This window comes from Lacerta agilis, chromosome 5, assembly GCF_009819535.1.
Source record: "Lacerta agilis isolate rLacAgi1 chromosome 5, rLacAgi1.pri, whole genome shotgun sequence".
Lineage (NCBI taxonomy): Eukaryota > Metazoa > Chordata > Lepidosauria > Squamata > Lacertidae > Lacerta > Lacerta agilis.
Genome location: NC_046316.1, coordinates 64,303,523 through 64,316,982, shown reverse-complemented (window position 1 = coordinate 64,316,982; position 13,460 = coordinate 64,303,523). Strand labels below are relative to the sequence as shown.

The 13,460-nt window shown below is 42.5% G+C and overlaps 1 protein-coding gene across 1 annotated transcript in view; it reads right to left on the bottom strand.

Moving 5' to 3' along the window:
* CLSTN2 (calsyntenin 2) overlaps positions 1–13,460 on the bottom strand; it is a 312,732-nt gene that overhangs the window by 28,141 nt on the left and 271,131 nt on the right. The window contains exon 9 of the mRNA XM_033150239.1: positions 4,505–4,667. Within this exon, the coding sequence (XP_033006130.1) occupies positions 4,505–4,667 (163 nt within the window). The remainder of the gene's footprint in view (positions 1–4,504; positions 4,668–13,460) is intronic.

The window sequence follows — 13,460 nt, the reverse complement described above, 5'->3', positions numbered from 1 at the left end:
AACATTTTGTGAATCTACGTTTGGCCTTATTGAGGGGCAGTATTTCAATATGAGAGTACCCATAAGCATTCATTTTTCTAGGGGGGAAAGGCACTGGGTATTTCCAAGCACCCTTGATCTATTTATAGATAAAGTTGTGTAATGCAGCTTTCCTTCCTAGCAACTTCTTGTTGTGGAGGGAACTATGAGATTTGTGGTATTCCAATTCTAGCTTTGTCTGCTAAGTGCTACAAGAACAACACTGAGATAGAGAAGAAGGAAGCTGCCACACAGAGTCATCTCCTGGACAGGATGCCAGAAGACAAGCAGGAGGGACCTGCCTAAGGGGGCCAATGGATCAGCCTCCACTGAAGGCTGCAGATTCCTTTTCCTCTGCCTTCTCTTGATAGTTTTTGATCCCTCTCTGCAGTCTGCTCAGACTCTCCTCCATCTTCAAAGAACTTGCCTCAGAATTCATTCCCTGGCTTTTTAAACCAGCCTCTTGATGAAGAAGTTTCTAAGATCCAAAAGGAGCCATGCTCCAGTCTTCCCATAAGGCTGCAGAGGATTCAATTTACCACCACTTTAGCAGGGGATATTATGCATTGCCAAAGAAAAAGGGATTGGCATCGCAAAAAGAGAAAACAAATTTGCATAAATATTGCACATGGTAATTTATATGAATATATATATATATATATATATATATATATATATATATATATATATATATATATTGAAAATTTAGAAACAATCACTGTCATACAAAAATAAGCACAACTGACCACCAGCAGCATGTGTGGTGGGCACAATGGAGCTGCATTGCTTTCCTGGTTTTCGGACATATGTTGCCTGTTACTGTGAGGGGGGGGGGGCTTGGCACAGTGTGGGTGACACACATTAGGATTCAGAAGCAAAGTACTGGCTTCATCACAGCAGAGGCGTAGCAAGCACAGGTGGTCACCTCCCCCCCACAGACAACTCGGGGAAGGCTTGGGAGTCGCAGGTGGCTGCCGAATGTCACCCCTCGGTGATGAAACCTGGGGTGGTCCACCCCCCTTCCTATGCCTCTGTGACTCCCAAGTACCCTGAGCTGTCAGTGGACCGGGGGGGGGGACCTATGCCGCTTTGCCGGGGCGATGGCAAAGCTGCGCAGCTCGTCCTCTCGGGAGCCACGGCTCCTGTCTGTCCCCTGCCCTCCCTCCCTCCCTCCCTCCCTCCCCAGCTTACTGCAAAGCGGGAGCCACTTACAGCAAGCCAGGGAGGGAGGGAGGCTGGGAGGGGGGCCCCAGACTTGCCATAAGTGGCTCCTGCTTTGCCGCTTTACAGCAGCCGGGGACAGAGGGAGGGGGAGCCATGGTTCCCGTCTGCCCCTCCCTGGCTCACTGTAAAGCGGCAAAGCAGGAGCCTCCTGCCAGCAGCGGAGGGATTCCACCGCTGTCTGTATAGCGCTCCAGCAGCGCCGGCGTCGAACTGCTATGTACAGCGCATGTGCGGTGTCACTACACACAGCCCATGCATGCGACACCATGCATGCGTTGTACATAGCAATTTGCCACCGGCACTGCCCGAAAGCCGTATGGGCGGTGGCAGAATCCTCTGCTCACAGCTGTAGCCACGAATGGAGGATCCTCCACATGTGGCTGCGGTGGCACGATGGCTGCTCGCACCGCCGTGCCCAGGGGTGGCAGGGGGAGCACCCTGCGGGGTGCATTGTCACCCCCCAGACATGGCACCTGGGGCGCACTGCCCCCACCCCTCCCTTGTGGTGCCACTGCATCACAGTGCCTACACAATGCTTCCTGCTGCCTTGGCCCTCTCCTCTAGTAACCAACAGAGATGCATGCGTCTGGGAAGGTGGAAGGGCAAGGCAGCCCCACCCATGCTGCATCACCAGCCACTACTATATTTGACCATAGTGGGAAAGACACCAGTGACTTGTGTGCTAGCTTTGTCAGCTGGCTAGGTGCTGCTAACTGTTGATGTGCAACCTCAAGTCTCCCACTCTCCTTGCTTACTGTTCTTCATCTTTAAACTGGGTTTTCTTTAAATGAGAGTTTGCATCCCTTCAGAGGGTTATTCTTCTGCTTTCCCTTTTAAAGTATAGGTCTGTCCTCAGCAAAGTAAGGCTGCCCTACTTGGACTGTAGAAGCTGTTGACACTTGAGCAGAGATACTGACCAGAAACATTTACGTTTTTGTGAAGTTAGCAGGACATAAGGAGTTTCTACAACAGGCACATAACAAGTTCCTATAGTGCTGCTGGTGGTGTTTCCAGTTTGGTCAAATATAGAACTATGCCATCAGCAAATAAGCTAATTTTATGACAGTTACCCTCAATTTGGATCCCCTTGGCCTTTGCATTGCCTTGGACTGTCACACTCACAGCTAAAGGCTCAATTGACAGCAAAAAGGGAAAGTGGGCATCCCTACCTGCTCCAACAATTGATCTGAAATTTTCCACACTGGAAGTTATTAACCTTCACTAAGAGCACAGAGTTCTGACTTCCCAAAGGCAGTCCATTCCCAAATTCTTCTTTTGCAGTAAGTTAAAAAGACAACCTTGAAGCAACCTGCTTCCAGGCAGTCAAAAGCTTTTCCCACATCAAAACAACAAACAGTACACCTCTTTTCTTTCTCATGTTATGTCCAATATTTTTGTCACACTGTTTGCAAAATGCCCCCTACTGTAAATCCATTTTGGGCCAGATTACTGCATGAACAAAGCTCGGTCTTTTTGCAAGGAGGGAAGTAAAAGTACTTGCATCACAATTAAGCAGCAAATTATGGAAATAATGCCAGAGAAAGGAAAAGGAGAAGCCTGTTTTCTTGCCAACTTTGATGGACAGCCAGTTCATATGATTGCAGTGGCTGGCGGGAAGGAATATACAATGATTCCAGGTGGTGGTGCTCAAATGGATAGTTGTAACTAAACCTGTGAAAGCAGACTAGGTGAGAGCCTATGAAGTCTTATAAGGAACCTAGGGAGTTGGGCAAGGGAGGGAGCAGACGGTCCTCATCAGAATGACCAGTTGCTCAGACCAAAGAGCAGGTGGGTGTTTTGAAGGTTTATTATTAATATGCCACGTTACTGGTTCCCCAGGTCGCCTGACTGAGTCAGCTGGGCTCTGGGTACCATAGACCTCTGGTTGCTCCTTCAGACCAGCTGCTTTAGTGGCACACTAAAGGTCAGAAAGCTAGATGAAGCTACCAGAGAACAGGGTTCCTTTTAAAAAAGTTAGCTTACTCAATACATTTATACACTGCTTAATCATTTGCATATCTAACTGGCATACATAAAAGAAGCCATTCAGAATAAAACAATAAAATCAACCAAAATAATAAACAAAACCCCGAACTTTTGGCCAGGAGCCTTATTGGTCAGGCAGTAAGGAGCTGGATTTGGAGCAAACCTTTGACACTTTGCTATTCCAATGCAGCCCTCTCTTTAGATCTCTAGGGTGGAATCTACACATATACAAAACAAAAACAAAAAACGCTGAGAAAATGCTTTAAAAATGTTTTGAAAAATACATTGAATTTGGCATCGCTCACCTTCACCATCTAGTGTTACATTTGTATATTGTACTTTACAATACATTTAAAACTTTTTATTTGCAGCTGTATAGGTGAGTCCTAACTATATATCCTTAACTCCAGAAACTGTTTCTTAAATATAATAATAATAATAATAATAATAATAATAATAATAATAATAATAATAATAATATCATTGGCATTTCTGAGACCACATAGAAGAGTTTGGATTTGATATCCCGCTTTTCACTACCCGAAGGAGTCTCAAAGCGGCTAACATTCTCCTTTCCCTTCCTCCCCCACAACAAACACTCTGTGAGGTGAGTGGGGCTGAGAGACTTCAAAGAAGTGTGACTAGCCCAAGGTCACCCAGCAGCTGCATGTGGAGGAGTGCAGACACGAACCCGGTTCCCCAGATTACGAGTCTGCCGCTCCTAACCACTACACCAAACTGGCTCTCAAAGACTATGTTCAATGTTGTTGTTCTGAAGTATAGTCCGCACACATACACACATGATAGGGCTTTGCTTTTGATTAAAATTATTGAGATTTTACTGTACAGTAAAAAGGTAAAGGTAAAGGGACCCCTGACCATCAGGTCTAGTCATGTCCAACTCTGGGGTTGCGGCGCTCATCTCGCTCTATAAGCTGAGGGAGCTGGTGTTTGTCCGCAGACAGCTTCCGGGTCATGTGGCCAGCATGACAAAGCCGCTTCTGGCGAACCAGAGCAGCGCACGGAAACGCTGTTTACCTTCCCGCTGGAGCGGTCCCTATTCATCTACTTGCACTTTGACGTGCTTTCGAACTGCTAGGTGGGCAGGAGCTGGGATCAAGCAACGGGAGCTCACCCCGTGGCAGGGATTCGAACCGCCAACCTTCTGATCGGCAAGCCCTAGACTCTGTGGTTTAACCCACAGCGCCACCTGGGTCCCTTACTGTACAGTAGATGTCCTCAAATCTTAATTTACACATTTCAGTCGTCTACTTACCTTGCCAACAAGCGCCAACAGTAAGTTGCATGGCTATGTGTGATGGATGAATAGGCCAGTCATTCGTTACAAGGTAAGGTTCATACGTTGTACCATCCATATACAAAGTAACTACTGGGAATTCAACATTTACGACATAGTAGTGCCATTCTTTATCGCAAATCTAAACAAGAGAAGGAAAGGAGAGAAAATATACTTAGCACCTGTTTTTAATGCGCAGAGTCTTGCAACGCCATCAAAAGGGTGATAACATTTTTGAACTTTGAAGAAAAGTATCAGTGACCTTGAGGCGATTCATACGCATTCGTTTTAATACAGAACTGTGCTTTACTTCGAAGTTATTTCCCACATCAAACTTGTCCAAGCAAATGAAAACAATATTCTGTCATTAAAAAAAAAATAAAATAAAATAAAATGCAAAAGCATTTCAAAAGGCAATACCACCCCCACATGCTTAAAACTTTACTCTTATAGTAATTATACACTCTCAATGATCAAATGCCAATTTCATTATCTTTTAGAAATAGAGTGCAGCAATTGGGCTTAATAAACAGCTAGGAGAGCAGCTGCAAAAACTTTTAGGCATTCATCCACTGTGTAGAAGAGGCATGCATAGGAAAGGATACAGGCTCTGCCCATACCCACCTTTTCATTCAAACACTAGAACAGATAGACCAGACATACTGCCTTTCTTATTATTGACCTCAACTGCAGAAGCTGAGGCTGAAAAGGTCAGAGACCATATTGGCTGTGAGTCCTGGAAGACCTGCTCCCTGCCTTGAAGGCCTTTTCCACCTGGCCTGGGAGGGTGGAGCCCTGACTGACTCCAGCTGCAAAAGCTGAGGCTGAGTTGGAGTGCTGCTGTTGTTGGTTTTTTGTATCTTTGTGCTAGGCTTTGGTGTAATTTATGTTGTAAATGTTCAGTTTGTATTTTTTATGCTTAAAATTATTGTTTATGACTACGTTTGTTATGTTGTAGTTATGTATTTTTACACATTGTAAGTCATCTTGAGCAAGGTTTGAATTGTGGAAAGGTGGCCAGGGGCGTAGCAAGGGGGGCAGGGGGGCAGGCCGCCCCGGGTTCCATAATGGAGGGGGTGACAAATTATCAAGGAACAATTTTTTTTGAAAATGCCTGCTCCGAAGGTCTTATCTTACTATACTAGGGATTATATAGCTATATATGAAATTTCATGCATATCGGTTAATATATTGACCCTCCTCCACCAAAATAGCTGTTCACTTGGCTGTTTTCCTATGTCATGAAGGCTGAAATTTCAGTTCAGAGAACACTTACTGTTCCCAACCCTAACCCTGTGGAAAGCCATCTAATTAGACTTTAATTTGATTTTGAGATGTTTTTAGGAGGTAATTTAATTATTGTTTGATTTTATACCAATGTTACGTATCTGATGTTAGCCACCCTGAGCCCGACTTCAGCTGGGGAGGGTGGGATATAAAAAAGTTTTTTTTAAATTACTTGTTATTATTCCTTTATAAGAAAATATGAAACAACTGATGTCTTTTTTGACCCTTGTAAATTTGTAGTTGGAATGCTTTGTTGTTTTTCCTATTCATACATAGCTCTCCTTCATTTACCTACCCTACCCTATTCCTCAATTTTTATTTAAAATGAAGAACAAGGAAGAACATGGAGGAGGAGGAGCTTTAAAAGGGGGGAAATATTATAATGGAACTGCTAAAAATCACAGCCTAATTATTTTGAATACATTTATAAAATCCTTAAAAGCCCAGGAGAAGACCAACAGTACAATTGTTCCCGTGGATTTTTTTCCAACCAGAATTCACTGGAGCTCAATTCCAGCACCTCTCAGGTGGGGCACCATTGTCATTCTAAGAGAACAAGGGAGTGGGGAGTTCTAGCATGTCACTGATCGTTCCTTATCTTCTTTTTCTGTGTTACTGTGTTTTGGGTTTGGAATTAAAGAGAAGCTGTGAAGAGTAAGAGAGTTTACACAAGATATTCATTAATTTTAAATACCCGTTTCTTCTTACACAAATCCTTTGGGTATCCTAGTTCTACCTTCTAAAATTTATCACTATAAGTTGCAGTGCCAGTTTGGGGCTGCACTACAGGCATTTGCTAAAATTAGCCCATAATAATCTATGGAACTAATGTGAAGAAGCTACTAGACTGTAGAGCATACCATCTGAAAATATTTCCTTTGAGACCATAGTTCTGCTAAAAGAATTCTGGCAATCTAATGAGTTAATGCCGTTCTGCTCTTGCTTTTCCCGTTATTTATCAGATTCTCTCTTTGATTATCTAGCACCAGTCTCTTTCTACTATCTTCTTTAACTGTTGGAATGAAAAACACCACCTATTCAGCTCCTGCTGAGCAGAACAGCATCCCTTCTCTCTGCTTTGTTGACTTCCCATCTGTTTTTCAGATCTTATCCAGCAACATATCTTTTCACAATTGCCTTTACCTTTACTTCTCTCTGCCACTGTTAATGTTTTTTTCTCCCCACTATGCACCTGCAGCATTTAATTCTTTGAAATACTGCAGTGTATAATTAAGGTTAAAAATACAGAGAAAATAAATTGCAGTATATATATATATATATATATATATATATATATATATATATATATTTATGAAACAGTTTCTATACAATGGCTACTGTATAAAATAACTGGCACAGTGGGACTGATTTGTCTCCCTTGAACTCCTGCATGTAAATCACGGCAAAACGCATTGAAAATTATAGAACAATATCAGTGCAAAACTGCTCTTCAAATGAAAAGGAAGCTGCAAAATCAGCAAGTCTAGAATTCTGTGCTAAAGCTCCACTGGATAAGAAAACCCCCAACCTATACAAAATTTTCATACCACATGAACTGAAGTGCAAATACTATTATCAATGGCATGCAGAGCCATGGAAAATGAGAGGGAATCTACGCTGAATAAGTAATTATTTTAGGTGCTCTGTGGCAAAGACACATCACGTATTCTTTTACTTGCCAGCTGTGAGATTGAAAAGTGTTGGAAGACATCCTTGGACTTCTATTTCTTGCACACGAAAGCAAATACATGACAATTTAAATTACTGCAAGACAATTGAGGACATCCTCACTGCAAAACCTATACCCTCAAAACTCTGGAGACCAGGCATAATCATACATTAGATGTGGGGAAACTCTGGCCCTCCACACGTTGCCCTCCATCCCTGACCATTGGCCATATTTACTAGGGCTGATGGGAATTTTAGTTCAGCAACATGTGGAGGGCCAAAGGTTCCCCACACCTGTCATACAACAAGCACCACTTATTACAGTTATCACAAAGCCAAACATGTCTTGCACTTATAGTAGTATATCTCCAAAGCTTTACTGCAAGGACAGTAATGAGTAATGGTGTCAATGCAGCATCTACCCCCCCCCAAAGAAGGTGTTTTTATCCGAAAAAATTGTGGGCAGGGGTGTGTAGTTCCTGCCTATCAGCAAAGGCCCGACTTCTAATATTCTCTTTGCTGTCCTTTCAAGCTATTTGTTCCCAACAGCTCACTGACATTGCAACCAGTAATACTTTTTGTACTTTGAGCCACTATTTACGATCAAGATGGTAATGGAAGAGAGTATAACACTCCATTTACAACAGAGTAATATCAATAGCAAGCACAGACCTCTGACTTGCCTGAATACTAATAGCTGCTTTATAGGCACCACCATGTGACTTTACCCCTTGGGGCCATGATCATGAATGAGTCCATTTCAGAAAATAGCAGTCTTGTGACACTGCGGGGGTTGGGGGGGAGCTGTTATATCTTATTTGTCTCCTTTAATGCATTTGGCACGTTTCTGCATGCTCATGCAAACAGTGTGGAAGGTGAGGAAAATCTAAAGTGGCTTTGTTCTTAATGAGAAGCCATGATAACGGGCTCGCCTGCTTACTAAAATAAACATCACACCTAATGACATAAACTCATTGTCTTAACTCAGTGCATTTACAGTATTTATCATGCAGCAGGGTGTACCCTAAGCGACCCATTTACTTTGAATCCCCTCTAGACTTTGCAGTACAACACATCCACACTGCTCAAACATAAATCTTCAGCACTGGCATAGAATTCCAATTGCTAAGCCTGTCTCTGCAGAATTTTGAGATGTCACCGTTGCGAAAAGTTGGTAAACATGCCGTTTAGCTTAGGCTCTGCAGTTTTATTTAACTGCAAGAGAGCGCATAACACAGGCAGCTAGGAAAATTTTCCTTTGATCCTTAGCTGGAGGGCTTTAGCATTATCCTCTCAGCCACAGCACCCAGATCAAACATTCTGCTCTACTACACAAGAGGTCATATGCTCTGTAAATCTGCTTCAGAGCCTGCCACCAGAGAACGTCTTATATTGTAATGTACTTGAAGCAGCAGCAACAGTTGCATGTGTCAGGGACTGGAATAAGACTGAGAAGTGTCAAGAAGAAAGCAGGTGGGTGAAAGAGGGAGTCAGCAGCGAATTTGTGGATGCAATGCATGGGTTCAGTGCTGGCACTAAGAAGAGATTCCTGGCTGAGCTCTGGCAAAATATATTGATGGGATAACAGGGAACTTGCCTTTTGGGTGGTGGCAATGGAGGAAGATTGGGTTGGACAGAAAGCATTTCTGCGAGGAGGTAATAGTAAGGGATTAAGTGGAGTGGAACCAGGGATGGATTTTTGTTAGTGTTTACCTGAACATGCAACCCTGCTGAATTTTGCCAGATGAGAGACAAAAAAAGTTTGGGATGGGAGGATGTTTACTATTTGATGGGGTGGCCACAAACTCTATCTTTTGTCTCTTTTCTTTCTTTTTGAAAGTTAACTAAAGGCAATCCAGTGCACTCAGCCAGCCAAATGCAGGTTGCCTTAAAAACCTCTTAACAATAGTTCTGGGAAAGTAACTCCAATGGGCCTGTGGGGTCAGATATCATTTCTCCCTGTGCAATGTGCATTGTGTTTGAAACCACAATACATGCAATGGATTGCTTTTGTTTAACGTTATAAAAATACAGGGAGGGGCATGGAAAAGCCACCCAGCCATCTCACTAAGACCCCGTCCCCGCCTTAGCCAACCAAAGTGTTGTATATTTTGCAGGAATCCTACAAAAAATTTCATTGCACTTTCACTAGAAGATGAAGGAAGACCCAGTGAAGGTTATGCACATCTCTACTTAATGTTGAGAAAGACTGGGTCCTCTAGTTTCACATTATGATGGGAAAGTGGTGGAAGAGCCAGTGTGGCATAATGGTCAGAGTGTTGGACTGGGAATTGGGAAAGCAGGGTTCAAATTTCCACTCAACCATGAAGCTCACTGGGTGACCTTGGGCCAGTCACCATCTCTTAGCCTAACCTATCTCACAGGGATATTGTGAGGATGAAATGAAATGGGGAGGAGGAGAACCTTGAGATCCTTGGGAGATAAAGGTGGTATATAAATGTAACACGAATAAATACATTTCTAACAAGAAATGTATTGGGTCTCAGGCCTGTGTGAGATTCTTGCCATATGACCTGCAAGCTTGCTTCCTTAACTGGAAGTGTGGGGTGGGAATTTGCCTCACATAACTGAAGATTCAACAGATTATTGAAGTTAAGTAACATCTGCATCATACATTTGAAGCACATGACCACCACCACCCCCAAGAATCCTGGGAACCATAGTTTATCCTTCACATAGCTACAATTCCCAGCACACTTAATTGGGAACTAAACTTCCCAGGATTCTTAAATGTAACTTAAACTACAGTTCCCAGGATTCTTTGGGCGATGTCCTGTGCTTTTAAATGTGTGGTGTGGAGGAGTCCAAGCAAACCTCAAATATGGCACCATTTTATCTTTAGTCTAAGTTTTTACTTGTTTCTTGGACATAGGACAGTTGTGTGTGTATTGGTGAACCCCTAGTTTCATGAGGAGCAGGAACCTAAGGAGTTGAAGGAAAGAAGGGCATAGGCAGTAAGCTGATAGCCACTAAGAAAGTGAGGCTGAAGGAAAATACCCCACACATTCTTAGAAGAGGAGGTATTCTGTGACATTGTCTTCAAAGGAAAACACTGCTGGGTTGTTGTGTGTGGGGCCCCAAAAAAGTTGCCAGGAGCATTGGGATGGGGAAAATCTGAAACTAATTGGAATTTATCACCCAAAGACACGGTTGCAAGACCACTATTAGATGTAAATAATCATGACTGGGCAGGAGCGAAACGTATTGAATCAGGCTTTACAAACTACAAATAATCCTTTTCAAAAGAGCTTTGTGAACAAGATTTGGCACTATTCCTTTTATGCAGATGACAAGCAGTTGAATGGATCCAGCAGACAAAGAGAGAGAGAGAGAAATATATATATTCCATTAGAATATCCTGCACAAGCTGCCTGTCATCTCCATGCCCCAGACAAACTACCACTTCTGAGGTAAATGATGCTCAAGATTTGAAAAGACAGCTTCATCAGTATCTTCTCCAGACAGTTTTACATTCAAAGAATAGAAATGGCCTTTGAAAAGAAACTCAGCACAGGTGATACAGACTTATCATTTCAGAAATTCCTTAGGCTCCAGAATTTAAATCGAATTTTTAAGCCTAAAAATATGTATGTTGTTCACCTGCCCCAGAAGTCATGTGAGAACTGTAACTATTCTGTTTGTGAAATGAGTCATTGTGTGTGAGATTGATGAGTTTTGCATGGAGGTGAGCTGAAGGTGAGAACACAAAGCCATTCTGTCACTCCTAGAGTGGATTAAATGCCTCATTCCTCATGAATATAGGAATATTTTAGAAAAAAAAATACATGAGCTTTTAGATTTTATTTCAGAAAAAAGGCAAAAATACAATTTCTTCATTCTTTCATTTTCTTCCTGGCCAGCCTTTTCTATTAGAAAGCTCTTTCCAAAAACAGCATGTAAATGTAAATGCTGCTGGTGAATATTAAATGTCTCCAGAGGATGAGTACAGGGGGCCTAGACACTCAAGTGCCTACAGTTCATATGCTGATTCTTTACATTAGGTTTCCACGTCTCCATTTCATCTTGAAAAAGGGTCCATTTAAATATCACCCACTAGGCTTCACAGCAAAATCCCCCAAGCATTATTTATTCAATGAATTAATAGTTTCATAAAGGCTGCACAATACGAAATCCAGTGCAAAGGTTGTGCTAGCAGAAGCCTGTTGGCTGTGCACCAGGTTGTGCAACAGGAAGTATTGGGGCTAAACAATCTGTTCCTTAAACAACCACAAGAGCTCACATAAGCCATTGTGCTAGCACAGCTAGTACATCACTAAGGAACTTTAACTTAGTGCCATGTTGAATTATCCCACTGATTGGGGCACAAATAAACTTGGATGAATTGACAAGAGCAAACTATTTACTGGGAAATGTAGCTTTTGAAAGGTGGCATCACGTGGGTCATAGCAAGATTTTTGTTATCTTTGTGAAGGCTGAGCTAATGTTGTTTTAGAACCAGTACAGTATTTACCTGTTCTTGTAGCAAAACATTGCAAGAGCTTTCTGGCTTTATCTGAACTAGACAGTTGCTTTCTGGGATACACTCATGGTGACATGTAAATGTCATACACGTGCCAGAGAAACCCATTCATCTTAGAGAATGTGTTAAGTGCAAGGACTTGGAGAGAAGTGAGAGCATTGTGACAAGGAAATTCAGTTTGATAGCAGTGGCAAACCACCCTGAAATAGTAAATAGAAGTCTATATTTATGTAAAAAAAAAGACATGCATTTGAGACTGTGTGGGAATACACTTCGTGGGTTCCTTTGAACCCGCGGGTATTTGTTTAATTTAATGATTATTTAAGCACTATTTTACGTATACCTCCTCACAAAAGTGAAAGTAAAAGTAGGACTCAGGAGGCGCTTTGCCTCTGAGATCCCTCCGCCTAAAATTGTAGTTCCAGAGGTTTTCAAAGTTATCAATGGTCGTTTATTCTGCTTCCCGCCTTTTTGGGGGGCAGCAACAGCGTTCCTATTGGTAAATATATTGGTTATGATGTCACACTTGGTTATCAATAAAAGGCTGAGGCTCCCCACTTAGGCATGCAGTCTTGTTCAGTTCGGTTAGGTTATTTTGGGGTTTAGTTTAAGGGGTTTTGGGCTGAGGGTTGGCTGGGTTGGATGGGTTGGAAGCGCGTGCAGGTGGTAGTTAGGGTTTAGATTGCGGAAGATTTGGCGGTAAAGGTTAGATAGCCTTTAGATCTAGCATAGGTTTAGATCGCTGAAGATTTGGCGGTATAGTTTTATTTAGCCTTAGCATTGCAGAAGATTTGGCGGTGCAGGGACAGTTAGTTTAGGAAAAGCTTAGTATAGGGCTAGGAACAGCAAAGAGTAAGAGCCTATGCGGGTCAGCCAAAGCCATAAAAGAAACATCGGTGTCTGTCTTTATTGGGGAAAAGGTTTTTATTTAATTTAAAAAACGTCAGGGGTTTTCACTTAATGCTTTAACTTTGCCCTTGGTTTAGTCGCCTTTACTTTAGTAACAGTACAGGAGGTCGCAAGTGGTTTCAAGTCTAGTTTCGAGGCATCCATTTAGTTTCGAGGCATCCATTCATTTCCGACTTACTCACGAACCTTCAGATATTGAGGCTTGGCCAGCGCCCGTGCCAATACGCACGTGGAACGCTGGCCGCAAATCCCCAGCAACTGGTATCTCGTGCCTGGGTGGCCTAGACTCACGCACGGGAAGCTCCAGCACCGAATCCCTGCAAGACTGGGACAATGGCTTTGGGTAGTACTCTAAATATCCTCCTGCCTCCCTTAATGGAAATAGCCTAGAAGTCATTTCAGCAATAGTTCTGTCTAGGGGAAAATAAAATGTATTGGATATTGGTACATGGATTGTTTATTCAAAGTAAATTGTAAATATATAAACAGCTAACTATGTATACCCATGTATCACCTAATATGTATATTTTTGTTTGTTAACTTGTCAGTTTATCTTCTTTTTCAATAAGA